The sequence below is a fragment of the Aphis gossypii genome, chromosome X, assembly GCF_020184175.1.
Source record: "Aphis gossypii isolate Hap1 chromosome X, ASM2018417v2, whole genome shotgun sequence".
NCBI classification, from domain to species: domain Eukaryota; kingdom Metazoa; phylum Arthropoda; class Insecta; order Hemiptera; family Aphididae; genus Aphis; species Aphis gossypii.
Window position 1 is genome coordinate 3,561,729 of NC_065533.1, and position 17,073 is coordinate 3,578,801.

The 17,073-nt window shown below is 25.1% G+C and overlaps 2 protein-coding genes across 4 annotated transcripts; one reads left to right on the plus strand and one right to left on the minus strand.

Annotated features, from left to right (window-relative positions):
- The first annotated feature begins 1,027 nt into the window (after positions 1-1,027).
- LOC114131781 (cilia- and flagella-associated protein 44-like) lies at positions 1,028-6,687 on the plus strand. Of its 2 annotated transcripts, none has more exons than XM_050206404.1 (10): positions 1,028-1,570; positions 1,630-1,731; positions 2,088-2,451; positions 2,518-2,700; positions 3,193-3,588; positions 3,664-3,853; positions 3,956-4,272; positions 5,434-5,847; positions 5,914-6,051; positions 6,245-6,687. In XM_050206404.1, the coding sequence occupies exons 1-10, from the start codon at positions 1,083-1,085 to the stop codon at positions 6,530-6,532; spliced, it is 2,880 nt and encodes a 959-aa protein (XP_050062361.1). In that variant the 5' UTR covers positions 1,028-1,082; the 3' UTR covers positions 6,533-6,687. The 2 variants fall into 2 exon arrangements, with proteins under 2 accessions (XP_050062361.1, XP_050062362.1); XM_050206405.1 differs by having other exon boundaries at positions 1,468-1,556.
- Positions 6,688-8,391: 1,704 nt separating this feature from the next.
- LOC114131782 (SUN domain-containing ossification factor) lies at positions 8,392-15,833 on the minus strand. 2 transcript variants are annotated; one of them, XM_050206403.1, is made up of 13 exons: positions 15,657-15,833; positions 15,052-15,311; positions 12,945-13,035; positions 12,680-12,813; positions 12,355-12,605; positions 12,072-12,283; positions 11,751-12,014; positions 11,351-11,688; positions 10,655-11,274; positions 10,332-10,597; positions 10,002-10,235; positions 9,678-9,909; positions 8,392-8,999 (listed from the first exon to the last, which is right to left on the minus strand). In XM_050206403.1, the coding sequence occupies exons 2-13, from the start codon at positions 15,120-15,122 to the stop codon at positions 8,617-8,619; spliced, it is 3,096 nt and encodes a 1,031-aa protein (XP_050062360.1). In that variant the 5' UTR covers positions 15,123-15,311; positions 15,657-15,833; the 3' UTR covers positions 8,392-8,616. The 2 variants fall into 2 exon arrangements, with proteins under 2 accessions (XP_050062360.1, XP_050062359.1); XM_050206402.1 differs by lacking the exon at positions 15,657-15,833 and having other exon boundaries at positions 15,052-15,458.
- Positions 15,834-17,073: the final 1,240 nt, after the last annotated feature.

A 17,073-nucleotide genomic window follows, 5' to 3' on the forward strand; every position in this document is an offset into this window, starting at 1 on the left:
AGATATAAATAATAATAATTATATGAATTTCCAACTACAAAATTACTTGCAAATGTTCACGATTTTCACATATTTCGTAAAAATCAGAACTTTAAGCGCTTATAAAAAAACAATTGTGACCAACGATTTTTGATTTTTTTTTTTTTTAACTACAAAAACAACAATTTATAAGAAACTTTGTATTAAATTCAAGTTTTTTCCAAAATATTTTTATCGACATTTCAAAAAAAAAAAATTAAACAAAAACGAATATTCTAAAAACCTATTAGTAGCTCAAAAAATCCAGAATATTTTGAAAAATATATCTTGTTTAAATAACTCTAATTTAAACATTTTGATGAAAATTTCAAGTATTTACAGTGATTTGTTTTTGAGTTACAATTTACAACCATATAAAAAAATCGATTCTTTTGAAAATTGCTCTAAACTTGTTATTTTTGACCTCTATAATGCACCAAAAATATTCAAATTGCCATCGCAAACCACCTCTTAAGTTTTAAACTGAAGCATTATTTTGACAAGTTATGGTGTACCTACAGACACGAAAAAAATACACATAATTTTAAAATCAATACATTCCTCGCCGTTCAGAATCTAAAATTGACTTTGAAGTGCACATCCTTGGGCTTAAGATTACCAATGTATCAAATTTTAGATTAATGATGAGTACGATAGACTTGGTCGTAGAACATTTACACTCACAAGCATTGTTGTTTATTAATATAGATAGATAATATTATAATAAACCGGATTAATAAAGCCATTACTATTATATCATTTAATTGCCTATCTAGGACGCCGTGTAATCATGACTTTTAATCTGAATTACATATAATATTAAACTATTTCTATTAATAACTATTACTGGTATTTTCAACGGATACTAAGAATGTGTTAATAAGAAAAAAAATATAATTTAAAATAATTGGTATACAGGCATAACGTATTTTATGCTATAATTATTTACTAAGCAACAGAAAAGTATTGTTAATTTTTATTATTCTATTTATTTCTTAGCTCAGGTATATTTTATACCTATATATACATTTAATATAAAAGTTATAAAACTTGAATTTACCAAAATGTCTGATCATAAAATAAATGACAATTACACATCCAAAGCAATTAACAGTGAAAAATGGAAAGATGAACTTCAGAATCCTTTATCAAATTTAGAAGAAAACTTAAAAATAAATAAAAATGTTAAAAATAAAAATAAAAAATGTTTGGAAGACAAAATGATAAAACAAGAAAACACCCGTAAAATACTAACTTTAGCAAATCTCGAAAAAGAAAAAACTAGATGTTTACTAAGAGAGTTAAAAGAAGAGTTGAAACAAGTTTTAGCCTGTAACAAGTTACTACCAGAACCAGTGCAATTTTCTGATGACTATTTTCAACTCGATGAACGAATAAATAATTCGATTATTGAAGGAGAGCAATCTAAAATGAATAAATTACGTTTAAAACTAGCATTCAATTATGAAAAGAGCTTATTAGCTCGTAATAATGTCAAAAATTATTTTGTCGATAACATTTTGACCAATAAGTTTAAAGTTAAAGCAATTTTGTATGGTGTTTTATATATTATTGCTATTTATACCTATATTTTAAATAAAATATTTACAGGACAGATATTGGAGTCACAACAATATACCACAAAACAGAATATAATAATATATTTATTAGTTTAGTTAATGAATTTTTATCTAAGAAACGTCCAAAACGACGGTAAGTAAATAAGTTCAGCTGTGATACCACAAAAACAAATTGTTAATATTACATTTTTATCTATTTTTTTCTATTTAATCTCATAAAGGATTTTTCATCTGTTGTACACTTTGTATTGTCAATTGGTTTGGATGTGTAAATATTATATTCTTAACAATATAATCTCTTTAACCAACTAATAAATCTATATATGCTACACTACAACAGCTAAACCTATAGAGGAAATAATGTCTTAAACTTTTTAAGTTCTTTACAATTTTAATTTAATCATGAAAACAAAAATAAATTTAAATTATTTTGATTAAATAATCTAAACTATATTTAAATTAATAAGTTGTATTATTGTAATTATGTAGAAGACGTGAAATGACAGTTTTAAGCAAATCAGCTCCTCAGAATATGCAGGCGGTTTCTGAATCAGAATTATTTCTTCGAAATGTACGCCAAAAATATTCGTCCTTCCCAAAGAAAATTCAATTTGCCATAGATAAGTTTGCAGCAAGAAGAGATTTTGAAAATCGAGTACTTCTTAACATTGAAAAAATGAATAAAAATAAGCCAGGTGATAAAAATAATATCGAAGAAGAAGCATTACTAGAAAATACTCTGGATTCTATTGGCTATTTAAACATAAAATCGGGATCAAACTATAAAATGATGGAAGATAAAATAATTATAATGGAAGATACATTTGAACAATACATGGAAGTTAAAGAAAAGGTTTATTTTACGTTATTTAAGATAGTTAAAAATAGATTTTTATAAATCATGTAAATACTTTAATAGGTATACAATTTGAAAACAACTTTTAATGAAAAAGTATGTGAACTCAGAACGCGCAAAATAAAATTAATACACGAATACATACAATTCAAGTTTGATGTTAATATCATACAAAAGGAATTAAATGATCCAGAAATAATAACTCCATTAGACTTCCCTCAAGTCCTAATAGACGAATCTATTGATGTAAAAAATATACTGTATTCTGTATACAATTATTATTGTAAAATAATTAATTGCAAATTATTGTTATTATACTATATTACTATTCACTCTATCATAGAATTTGAATAGGAAGTACATTATTAATTTCAATTATAAAGTTTTTTAGCTATAATTACGGTTCGATTATAACGTATAAATGCTATAATTACCATATACCTCAAGTATCAACATTTATTTTTATGTTTTTCATACTATCATCATGTATCGGTGATATTATGAAAAAAAATATAATATTAAATTATCGCAACGAATGGGTATTCTAACTATAACAATTTTTTATGTTATAAATTCATAACTAAAATAGTAGTATAATATAAGAAGTCTAAATACTTTATTACTACTATATTAATAAAACAATTTAATTTTTAATTTGTTTATGCTCATATGCTCAAATACTCGTACAAGAAATACGTAAATACCTAATTACTTATTTTTGCTATAATTTTATTTTAGCCAAGCTTAATCGATTCGTTTGAACCAATTGATCACTTGGATCCGATGGATTTATTTTTTAATCCCGAAAAAAGCCCTTTGTATAAAAATGCATATTCATACGAAGAACCTACTCATCAAGAAATCGTCATGAAAAAAATGATAATTGACAAATTAAAATATAAGCATATGCATTTGCACGAAACCATGTTAAAGAAAATCGATATGTTTGATGATCAACTATTTAAATTGAATAAAATGCGAATCGAAGTTAAGCTCGAAATTAAATTCCTTGATTTATGGGCTACGACTTTAGAAGAAGAAATGTTAGTTTTGTACGATTTTGATTTACTCGAAGATGAACTTTCGTACAATGTTCATGTTAAAACAGGATTACAAAATGATAAAGCTCAACAAGTAATGTATTTTAATAAATGACTACCTAACAATTAAATAATGATTAAATTACAATTTTTATACCGAAATTAATAGATACAAAGAATTCAAGAAGACATAAATTATTATAGTGATATTAACATAAAAAAAACAAATATGCTAATAGACAATCAAAATACTTTTGATATGTGCATGAAAATGGAAAATAAAGGTTTTGCTAAACATCTTAAAAAAATTTTCGATAAAAAATTGAAAATACCTAAAATTAAAACTGATTATGACGATGGTAACGTAATACATTTCATCATTTATTATTTATATTTCTTAGTTTCATTGCCCACGTAGTCAAATTAGTTATTATTTTTTATTTCATACATTCGTGTTGTAGATGTACTTTCTTCGTCTTCATCCGATGGAAGTGACGAATCTGAACAAGACTTTAATAGTGAAAGTGGAGAATCATTAATGGCAATGAGTCGAGCACCTGCAGTGTTTGATGAAAAAGTATTACCACTAGGCTGTGATCCAAAATTATTCAATACAACATTAGAGTTGAGATCAAAAAAATATGAAATCGAACAAATTATAGGAACTAATAAAAAAAAATTGGAAATTAGCAATGCGCAGCTGATTATAACTTTCGACGAACTTGATGTCATTGAAAATGAACTAAAAGAAATTCAAAATGAGTTAGAAGAATGTCGGGTTATAATTTTACTTAAATAGTTATGAGCTACTGTTTATATCTATTTATTGTGTAATATATTATTAATTGTCATCCTGAAATAATAGGTACCTAAAATCTCCCCGATAAAATACGTAATATAACTACATATACCACATAAAAACAAATACCTAATCAAGAGTAGAGAAAATAAGTAAAAATAGTTTCAACTATTAAAGGAAATCTCAAATAATAATAATCTATTAGACATTTGTACCTATTATAATTAGAGGTCGGATTTCTATGATTTTACATGTTTATTTCTAGTGTATGGAGTTAAATGAGAGTAAGATATATTTAAGATTCATAAAACAAAGAATTTATAGAGAAAAAAATGTATTTTTAAAAAAATAACATAGGGGTTTGAAAATATTTAAGAGTTAAAACAATTTGTCCAAAGAAAACAATAAATATATTACAATATATTACTTTTATGCACCAATTAATTTTTATTGTAAAATAAATAAATTTTAACTAAATATTTTTAATATTCTTATTATTTACAGAATATCAAAATAATATTTTACATTTTTAAGGATATATAAACATCATATATATAATACTTTAAAAGAATATTAAGAGAATATAATGCCTATTTTAGATGATAAAATATAACATATCATTTAAAGGTTTTAAGAGAATATAAATTCGATCTCTAGTTATAAAACTATAAATGTAAATGATTGTTTTGGTATCATCAAATTTTTAATGTTCAAACATCCATTTTATTTCAGCATGAGTTATGTCATAACATCATAGAAATTAAAAGTGTTATTTAGTGATAATAATAGTAAATAATATTATAATAATATTTACTATTATTATCACATAGAAAATTATTTTAATCTAAGCAGAAATAGTAGTGTTTTAAATTACATATCGCCTTAAAAATTAAATAAAGAAAAAATATACCTACAATAATTCTTACATAGTAATCAATTCTCATCAGTTTAATAAGTAGTAACAATTTAGTGTAATTTAATTGCGTCAATCTTAAACAACCTCCAAAGTTCAAGCCTTCGAAGGTCTGATTTGTACTCTGTAGATACATGAGTTATTTTTAATTATTTTTAAGAATTCAATTTTGTTTAATTATTTATAATGGTTTGTTTATTAATTTTATAACTATTTGAATTTTACAGATAAAAAAACAATTGAAACTAAATGATATTTATACCACAATTGTATTAAATAAATCTCAAATCTCCAAAGCTAAATCATTGAAAACCAGTATCTTATTATATGGAAATGTTCTACAAGATTTATCAAAGAGAACAGTAGAATTAAAAAGAGAGGAAAAAGATATAATAAAAACTTTGAAAAAAGAAAAGTTATGTGCAAAAAAAGATCGCATTGAAATAGCTAAGATGGAGAATGTTTTAAAAAATATTAAAACAGCTATTAAAGATGAAATGGTAAAGAAATTTAAAACTGAAATGGATTGGAAATTTTTAGACCAAATGGAAATGACTATAATCGATTACATGATAATTAATTCTAAGACTGATGCCAGAGATACAAAGAAACGTTTTATTCATGAATTAAAAATATTAGAAGTATTTTACTATAATTTAAAATATTTATTGCAGATATATACTATTTTATAAATTGTTTTATTTCAGAATAAAATTTTCTCACAACAAAACATAGTAACTGACTTATTAAAATCAAATACTCTCAAAAATAAAATATTAAAAAATGTTCTTGGAAACTTTAGTAAAATACGACAGTACTTGGATACCGACCAAGAAAAAATTATGGTATATACAACATTATTTCTAATAATATTTAGTTTTTATAGGTATTTTTGTATGAATATTGGATATTATTAATTAATTCAACTGTTTACTCCATTGTATACCAATACACAAAACATTATTTGAGAACCAACAACAGTCAATATTATGTTAATATTAACAAAAATCTATTTTATAAAAAACATCTAATTAACAGAAAAAATCTGAAGATTTATCCACGGAAACATCGTGTAATGCTGAAATAACTGCCATGAACTGCAAATATGATAAATTACTAAAGCATAAACAAGACATTTGTGAACAAATAAACTTTTACAAATGCATAGTGTCCCCTCCTACAGAACAACAATCTAAGTCAGAGGAGATACAAAGTTTGGCAATTAACGATAAGATAACAGTTACACCTATAACTGGGCAAAAGGACAAAGAAGAACTTGATTTAGACACTATAACGAAACGCTTTTTATTATTATTAAGTATTTAACAACACTACGTTTCTTGTTAATTATTTTATTTGATAACTCATGTATATAGAATAGTACAACTTACAAGTATGAATATTTATACCAGAGTGAGTGGCCAAATAACTACAATCACTAATTAAATAAATAAAAAGAATTAAAATATGGTACTTAACTAGTGAACTGTTTCATAATTTATAATTATACTTTGATTTAAGCATTAAGCTCGATTAAACCATATAGGTTCGTGACTAGTGTATCTAAATTTTAAGCTAAAAACTTAAAATTGTACATACCTACCTAGCTTACTTTGATGTTTGGAATCGCTATTAATATAGCATAGTACCTCCTTCTTGAGTAGGTACCGATTAATCAAATACGTCAAATCCTCATTCGTATTTTCTAAACAATATAATACATTTTACTTATACACTTATAAATTATAGATCAGTTTTGAATTTCTGACTTCAGTGATCAGTTGGAAAAATTAAAAAATCTATACTGACATAAAGTAAAGATGGCTCTGTTGTTTTAAAAATTGAATAATTTAATATTGTTACTATGATGACACAACTGTCGAAATTTATTTATCATTGACTCGGGCGCTTTTAATAGATATATGGTGCTCTAAAGCTTATAAATGATAAAAAAAAGTCATGAACATAAAATAATATATAATAGAATATCTACCTATAAATTATACATATATATTATAAATTTCCAAACTTCTATTTTACTATCCTCAAATAAGTCAAATGTCTTAGATTCGGCATTTTGCTTTTAAAAATAAATACAGATTAGATTTTATATTATAGAAGTCATTTTAAAATAAAGTAATTGAAATATTATTATAGTATAATCACTATAGGCACCTAATTTATTAACGACTCCTAATCCAACTAAAATTAAAAACACTCCCATAATAACCATTTCTTTCATATTTTTAGGAACACGTGAACTTTACTTTATAATATATGTAAGGCTAAGAAGTAATTTAGACCTCCAACCCCCCCCCCCTCAAAAATGCAACCCTGGAATCGCCATTAACTATGAAATGTTATAAGTTTGGAACTTATTTCTAGAAAAAACATTTTATGTTAAAATAAGATGGTTTATTCCAAATATATTTAATAAACATCGTCAACATACAGTTGTAAAAGTTTATTTTCCGCAATCAATTCAAATAGAAAAAATAAATTAATAAATGAAGAGCTGCTAGAGCTGCTAGAGCTGCTCGTAATTCATTATAACATTTTAAACTAATAAAATACACAACTTATATTTAAGAAATGTAAATTGTTAATTATAAAATATTGACACATGACTCAAAAAAATATACCATCCATGATATAGATGTTTATAAAAATATTTTATAAAAACCGTTGAAAATTCTCTGTATGTTTTTTAGTATAATTTCTTATGTCAAAACTCAAATGATATAAAATTATGCGAAATTATAGATCTATACTTTATGATTATTAAATCAAATCTATCATAAAAACATCTGTGACTGATTATTTTGATGTTCTAAGGAAGTTTACACAATTTACACAAACCGTTTAATTTTGTTTAAAATGTATTAAGTGAAATAGTTATAAAAACTGAAGTTTATAGGTTTATAAGTATATAACTAAATTAGAATATTCTTAATATTAAATAGTGCTTTGCTATTAAAATTGTTCATACATAACACTCATACACATCTTCAAAAATATAAAGTAATTAATGTCTTTATAAATGTAACACATTTAAACATTTTAAAATATAGTGTATAAAAATAGATAAGGTATAATAATATTAATTATACTTAAATATGAATTACAATACCTAATCTTTGTGCTTTAATTGTGAAAACCTTTACATTTTTAATAAAATAGAAACATGAAGTTTACTAAATTATATAATAATCAACAAAAATATGTTCGTGATGAACCACATAATTCATAATATAAAATATAAATATATAAATAAATCAAATATTATAAAAATATGTACAGTATTATATTGATAAATAGATAACATCAGTTCCACAATACCAAAGGACAAAACATAAAAATAGTTAACAAATATAATCAACAAAATTTTAATTACGTACTAATATAAGGATCTAAAATATTTTTTTCAAAAAAGTTTTAATACTTTTAGACTTTGTTTCAGTTGAATTTTTGTTTTTATTGGAATCAAGGACACTTAAGGTATGTTGTAACGGTCCTGACATTCGTTTATTTCTAACTGACAGTGCAGTTTTTATAAAATCGTGTGTTGAACCATTACAGGTAGTAAGATCAGACGAGGAAGCTCTTCGATTTGATTGAGAGAGGCTAGAGGTAGATTTTAGTTTTATGTTACCATCAATACCACCCGCTTCTAGGTTAATTGCATTTGATTTTGATTTCAAAATAAGTTCTTTTCTTTTTTTTCTGCGTTTCTTTTCGTTTTTTATATTTTCTCCATTATTATTTCGAATTAATAAATCTTGATGAGTGGTTCCTATTAACAATATAACAATTTTATAAGTTAGTTAAAAATCTATTATGTTGCAGTAGAGTTAACATTACTGTAGTCTATATATAAAAATAAAAATACTGAAAAAATTATCAAAAAAAAAAGAAAAAATATTCTAATAATAGCTGTATTTCTTCCATTAAATTTGACATATTTTACAATTTTTGAAACTGATAATTATTGTTAAATTATATAATACATTTTATAACAATTTGAATATATTTTGTAGAAGAGTGTCACATTTAATTACCTATTTCCTAAATAAAATTTATTTTTACTAATCTCAAAGAAAATTAAATAGTTACCAATTGTATTGTTTAGTTTGAGTTTACTGTTAAAATAAATATTTATAATTAATAACAATATACTCATGTTTACTTAAAGTAATAAACAATTTCTTTGAAAATATCTAAATATAAAATAAATCTTTTTGTATAAGAAATTAATATTATTCTTAAATATTTCATCTAGTTATTATTATAAATGTTAATAATATTATTATTATCATGTAATATGTGAAACTGTGAAGTATATACTCATTAAATAATATACTCCATATACATTAAACAGATATTATGCTCTTATAAAATGCATATTGTATAACACATTTAATTACTAATATTCATTAAAATAATTAAGTCACAACAGTAAATATTCTTTTACCAGATGAAAATAATGCTTCTTCACTAGGACGTCGGTGCTTCTCTTTAATATTTGATAAAATATCATTTGTAGACTGCCTACGTGCACCTGATCCTGTATTAGAATTCTTCCATTCTAATTCTTGATTTTTCTTTCCTATAAAACCTGTTATTCTAAGAAGTATATATGTTAAGATCAATAAACAAATAATTCCAATTTTAAGAGGATTGCTTTCAGGAACAATAACTGAAAACTGTAAACACAAAAATACATTTTAACATTAGAATTGGTCTAAATTCAACATATGAACAAATATTAAATAGTTTATAAAATATAATTAATCACCAAGTTCAAATTTTCTGTTTCAGTTTTTAGACAGTGAAGTGAATTTTGAAGAGAAGCCACCTGATCACTAAGAAATTTTATTTCTCCATAAATTTTCAAATCTTGTTCCCTTTTGATTCTATTTTCTTCAGTTAACTCCAAAATAGTACGTTGCATATCATCAACTTGTTTTTTATAACGAGTACTAAGTTCTTGCAAGTATTCACCACTAAGAGACATATTGCGTTCTAAATCCTATAAACAAAAAAGGAACAAATTAATAATTTATATTTATAATTATTTTATATGAATTATAACTGCCTATTAAAGTTATAAAATATTATATATTACTTTAATACGATTTGCTAAGCGAATGAATAAAGATTGCTTGTTATTTTGTGATTGAACTGAAGGTTGTACAGTATGATGTATCGATGACTCTGCTGTTGTAGGATTACATTTATCATTATCATGTTCTTCAACTTCAAAATCTTTGAAAAAACTATCAAATGTGTCTGAGGGGGGTTCAACTAGCACTCCTTCATTTGTAATGTTTGTATCAATATTATTCTGGAATTCAGAATCTATGGGTTTTTCCACAATATAACTAGTTTCAACTGAAAAATTATGAAGTAATTAGAAAAGCATAGTAAAAAATACAGATAATAATATACATTGAGTGGAACTTGGAGTAGGAACTTCGTTTGTTGAATTCAACTCTGTATGCAATGATGAAGATAATGTTGCATTTTCACTAATAACTGTTTCAGATTCTTTAACATAATATTTGTTTGATGATTCAGGATCTTCATCTGAACTTAAAAATGCTTTTGTTGGTAATATCTGAGAAATGATAGGTTCAATATAACTAGTTACTGTCGATTTATGATCATTAATTGTTTCAGAGTAGGAGGAGTCATTTTTTGATTGCTGAGGTTTTGTAAAACTATTGTTGTTAGTTGATCCATTTTCATCTGGAATCGATGTTTGCAGATTTATTATTAAATTTTCACTAATATACACACGTTTTGCCTTATTCAATACAATTTTTTTGTGTACAATTGCTAAAGTATTACACAATGCAGCTATTTTAACACGTGAAAAAATCGAAAGGATAAAATTTTTTCTTCGATCACTAATCAAAGAAATATTTCGTTGAGATTTTTTTTTTATCGTTAAAAAATCTAATCCGAATTCTACACACGCATCACTATTCATTATTGTATTGTGGATGTACTTATTTTGATACATTTCGGTTAAATGATCTGCTTCACAGCTTATAGTGTCAAACATTCTATAAAAAAATTATATTAAAATATATTAATTTATATTCTCATAAATAGGTAATACTAATAATTTAAGACTTATACTTCTTATAAAACGTGTCATTACAACCATGACAGACCATAATGTATCCCGGAGTAATACATTTAGAAAATTGGACTTCTACTGTTATATTATCAATGTTATCATTTGATGTATAATTAGAAAAATTGTTAGTATTCTTTTGTCTGATATCTAACACATCTGCAGCTATCTTAACAATTGACATCACTGCAACACGAGCACTATCGAGCAACGTATTTTTACTATCCATTGATTTATTTTGGTTGTTTTGAATTTCTTCATTTAACGCATCAAAATCATCTGCATCTTCATTTTCTGCAATATTGATTTCCAATCCATTTTCATCTGATCTTTCCAACACCTAAAATTAATGAAAAATGTATTATTATTTATTATATATTTATAAACATCTGATTATCATACTTCAATTTCTGATAATCCATATGCATTAAATACTGATATTGGACAATAATGTTCTTTTCCATAGTGTGAATGTATCTCAACTTTAATGTATTTGTTAAATTCATTTTCATCTGTTGTATTTAAAATAAAACCTTGCAATACTCGCACATCTTCTGCCACTAAATTGGCAATTGGTGTCCATACACGTGCATTCAAGCGAGAAGCAACATACACTGAAAACTCCTTTGGTGTAGATGAGAACAATTCAAAATTTGCTAATTCAATCTAAAAATAAAATAGTATTGTAATTTATAATGTAGATGACGTATGATTTTAACATACTTTTTTCACTTGGATTGCTTCACATAATTCAACAACAAACCAAGTAGTACTTTTACATAAATTTAATAAATATTCATCAGAAGGTCTTGTTAACAACAAGTGTGGATATTTTGCTTCAGGATTTGTAGATACTACTTTAGCACCACATTCGGGTGATGCATAATTTTTTTTCAATATTTTTTTATTGTGGTTATACTTGGTTTCATTTGTAGCTAAAATAATTAATAATAAAGATTAATTTGAATTTATGCGTCATAATAATTACTTAATAATTCATAGGTACCTGGTTGTTTTTCAGCTTCTTCTAATTGTTTTTTAGTCCACTCTCTAAAAGATGGAATATCCTCATTTACTGTAGCATTACGAACAGATACACTTACACCGGCAGACTGCAATTTACTTTCTTTAAATTCATCATCTACCATATGAGTCTTAATAGTAATATATTCTTCGGCCAAATTATCTTTGGTTATAAATTCTGAGCTTGAGTTAAAATTATTTGTCATTAGATTTTCTTCTATTTCTGATACTATTCTATAAAAATAAAAATAAATTTAAAAATATTAACAATTTAAAAAATATAAAAAAAAATGCAAAATTGTTATTACCTTTTATCAGTTTCAAGATTTGATTGTATTTCAGGAAAAATAATTTCTTTATTACATGTATCCAAAACATTTAAAATACTTTTCCACCTATGTTTATAATTGAACGTCTTTTGAGAAGCACTTTTGTCGATATTCTAAAAAAAATATAAAAACGTATTTTATTTTATTTTGATAAATATGAGTTTGGTTTAGTCTTCTCTAAATAATTAAACAACAAATTAAAATCCAAACTACTAATTATTAAAGTGTATATTTTTGGACTTACTTTGTGTATAAATATAGTTGAAGTATTATCATAGTCCAACGAGTTAAAGTCACTTATAGAGATATTTTCATTTTCTGCAAGTATGATTGGCCTAAAATAATTAAATTAATAAGATGTTATATTTAAAAAATTTTAATTAATTTTAGTTTAATAATTAGTCAACTTTTCATCATATATATCTATTATTCGAGCTATTATTTATATAATATAATATATGTGTTCTTAGACATAAATTGTATTTTAGAATATTTTAGAAGTAACTAGGAATGCCAGAAAAATATTGTTTTTATCATATTTTCTATAAATCTTATAAAAATACTAACATATTTGTACCTATTACTAATAGAACATGACATAAGATGATTGGTAACCTAACCAATTTTGGCTCATGGCTATGTATCTCCCACCACCAAATTTCTAAAAAAAAAAAAAACAGTAATTTATATACAATATAACAACTAGACAATCAAGTCATATTAGTATACTGTATATTGTTTTTAAAAACCAATTGAAATTTTCAGTATTTTTTATTTTATTTAAATATAGTTATTTTCTTATCTTTACAGCAGATGAAACCTCGAATGAAACTATTACATAGCCATGCATTAGTTCTTTACAGCGGTATTGTGTTACATTTTATTTGTTTTTACATTAATTAATTAATTAATACGTTTATAACCCAGATTTAGCCCACATATATGATGTTCTTTTTTTAAGTAATTTTGTTATAATATTAAATTTAATAAAAACACAAATTATATACTTAATAATAAATATAATAAATAGAAGTAAAACATATGTTATTATCTTTTAAAATTAATTACATCATATGAACCAAATGGATTTATGGCAGTAGTAATATGGTCTTATATACTGTAAAAGTTTTTTTTTTAATATAACATTTTATTGGACTTTATAGTACAAATTATATTAGAGTTTCACTACACTACTACAGTAATGCTAAATAGTTCACCTGTAATAGTGGTGTAACTAAAAGGAATCAGAGGATGCAAGTACACCCGGACTTGTTAGTTTGGATGCCTGAAGTAATATAATGTCTTTCTTTTAATAATTTATATAATTAACTATACATTTTTTTTATTATTATTAATACATATAATATAAAATAATATAATATAATATAAAATAATTGTAGTAAAATAAATGTACCTCTCTCCTGATCTCTCAATACAATACCAAAATTAAAGGAGCCATTAAACATTTTACTACTAAGACCAAACTTTGAAGTTGAAACCTATATATTATACACCAGTTAATGATCATAATCATATATATTTTAAGAGCGTGAAAAGGCCTCATTCTACAGGAATTCTTGATTCATTAACTTTTATTATTGAATAAAGGCAGTATAATATACTGAACATATTATGTTCTCATGTTCAATACAAGATACAAGTAATCATCCATTATTACAAAACATTTAACACTTGTAATATATTTTTATATACCTACAATAGAATTTGATTCATTTTCTGAATCTTATGAAAATATTAATTATTTAACAGTCATTAGGTATGTGCCAGCGAACAAGTCGGAAAAAAGCATTAGACATTTTCATATCATAATAACTAATATGACATAGTGTAATTGTGTCAATGGATCGTAGAATTTACAAAATAAGCAACAAAAAAGTGTGAAACAAAATACTATAAATGTTTAAAAACTTCAATGAAGTGTAACAGTTGTTGTCATAATGCTACTAATTGTTATAAATAATAACAAATATACCCATTTCATAATTTAAAAATTTAATTTAATTTAATTTAAACTTTAGCCATATTTTTTCATTAATACTTCATAGTCTAATAAGATCATGTCACTATTTAAATTTATAAAAAATTAACTATAGGATATAATTAATTAAAAAAATTATACAGTTCTTTTCATAAAAAATATGATTACACTTACCTAGTGGATGCAACATACATACCTACACATTTTTTCTATACCAACTACACCTATACTTAGTATAACTATAGTATAAATTCAAATTGTCACGATACAGATATAAACAAAAAATGTATTGAACATTATAATGTTCAATGTGACACACCAGTACAATTTATTATTATTTATTTGGACTTACATGAAAACATTGATGACGATTAACAAACACACGTGGTGCCTGATTCCGAAGCCAACGCTCTTGATGCGCATAGTAATGAGTGCAAATAGTCGGAAACTGACTGCAGACAACAACGAAAGGCGACTTTTAGCAAAATTTCAGTCGCGGACAGGAATCGACGTCCCGACTTTCCGATATGGTCAGCTGGTAAGGTTGTACGGTCGAATCCAGGAACCACATAGCAGTCAACACTGAACGGATTACGGAAACGAACAAGTTTACTAGACAAGAAACAATAACAATACTATACCATTTGATTCCGCAAAAGGATAAAGAATAAATTAAAAAATAAAACGCAAGTCGTGTTCGAAAACCGAAATCTCGTGTTATTATCTTCGTGTCATATCTTGGAATACGTTTCGATTGATAACTGATATCGGCCGTGTGTAGTCCGGCAAGCGATAGCACAAATACTCATAGATAAATAGTAATAGTTTAATACTAGGTCTGTGCAAATACTGAACTATACGCATATGGTATGGACTGTCGAGACCGTAGGTTTATAATAAAATTAAAAACTTTTAAATCGTCTTTAATGAATTAATTTATAGATGTATGCTACCTACCGTCGCAGAATTCCAATAAAACGAAAACCGATAATCGTTTTTTAATAACAATTTGAAGACCGGATGTATGTGCATGCGCGTACAACGTTTCAAAGAAAAAAATTTTTGAATTAAAATGATATAATAATAAAATTTAGTTTAAGATATCAACACCAATATATCCGTTCACAAGCGAGCGGCCTCATAATCATCAATAATTGTGTGGTGACGTACTGACGTACAAATTCGACGTACTAGCGATACGTAACTAGGTCACATATCAACAAACAGTGGGACTTCGTGAATATAAACCTACAGACATCGACCATAGAACATAATATTAATTATTATTATAAAGAGACGCTATCGACGCGTCCAATTTTATTGTCGTTGCTGGTACTTATACCACATTACCGACGATACCGCACGCGTAGTAAGCGTTCGATACATTGACATAATATAAATTATAATAATAATATAATATAATATATTATGTCAATGGTTCGATACCACACACGGCGGCCAGCTGGCAGACAGGAAACCGATTCAAAAGGATTTGTATTATTTTTGCATTACCTATTTATTAAAAATGTTTAATTTTTTTTTATTTGTAGGAACTTACGTAGATACTAATATTTTTTTTTCGTGAGGGAACTTACATTCGCCAGAAAAATAACGGTGTTATATCATTATATATATTTTATATTATATTACTATATTAGGTATATTATAAGTATATGTAAATATATCATAATTTATAGGTATTTAGTAATTACCTATTGCCAAAATACTAACCACATTAAAAAATCATTAAGTACGAAACTTTATTTAACGAGCATGAATTGTGAATTTTATCCATTAAAATAATAATATACCTATAATATGCTCCATTAAGCAGCTCACCCAAATAGTGTATTTAACGCATGGACATAAAAAAAAGCTAACCACTCATTTACCTACATTACGAAGAATTTTCTTTGACCATTTTAGCAGTCATCCATTATTTTATAGTCTATCATTATTGATAGATACATACCTAATACATACAATACATGTAGATACAAATTTTACGCCAACAAATACAGAATTAGGAAGTTATAAATTATAAATTAAGGAAGGTTCATCCGCATTCGCGTATGTTATTACTATAAGAGCAATGTACTACATGTCTATATAGTCTACGACGACGATAGAAGATCATTACCTATCAGAAACTAACAATACAATAAAAATACATTTTTAAAATATATTCTTGCCATTTTTTTGTTTCACCTTTACTTCACGACAACCATTCACGGTTGCTCATAGGTTATTCATAATTTTGACTGGAGAATGGCGATGAGAAACTTTTTGAAATAGGTACTGTCTCAAGAATCTTAGAAAATATTAAAATAACACTGATATAGAAAAGAATACACAATACAGTATATTCTTATCT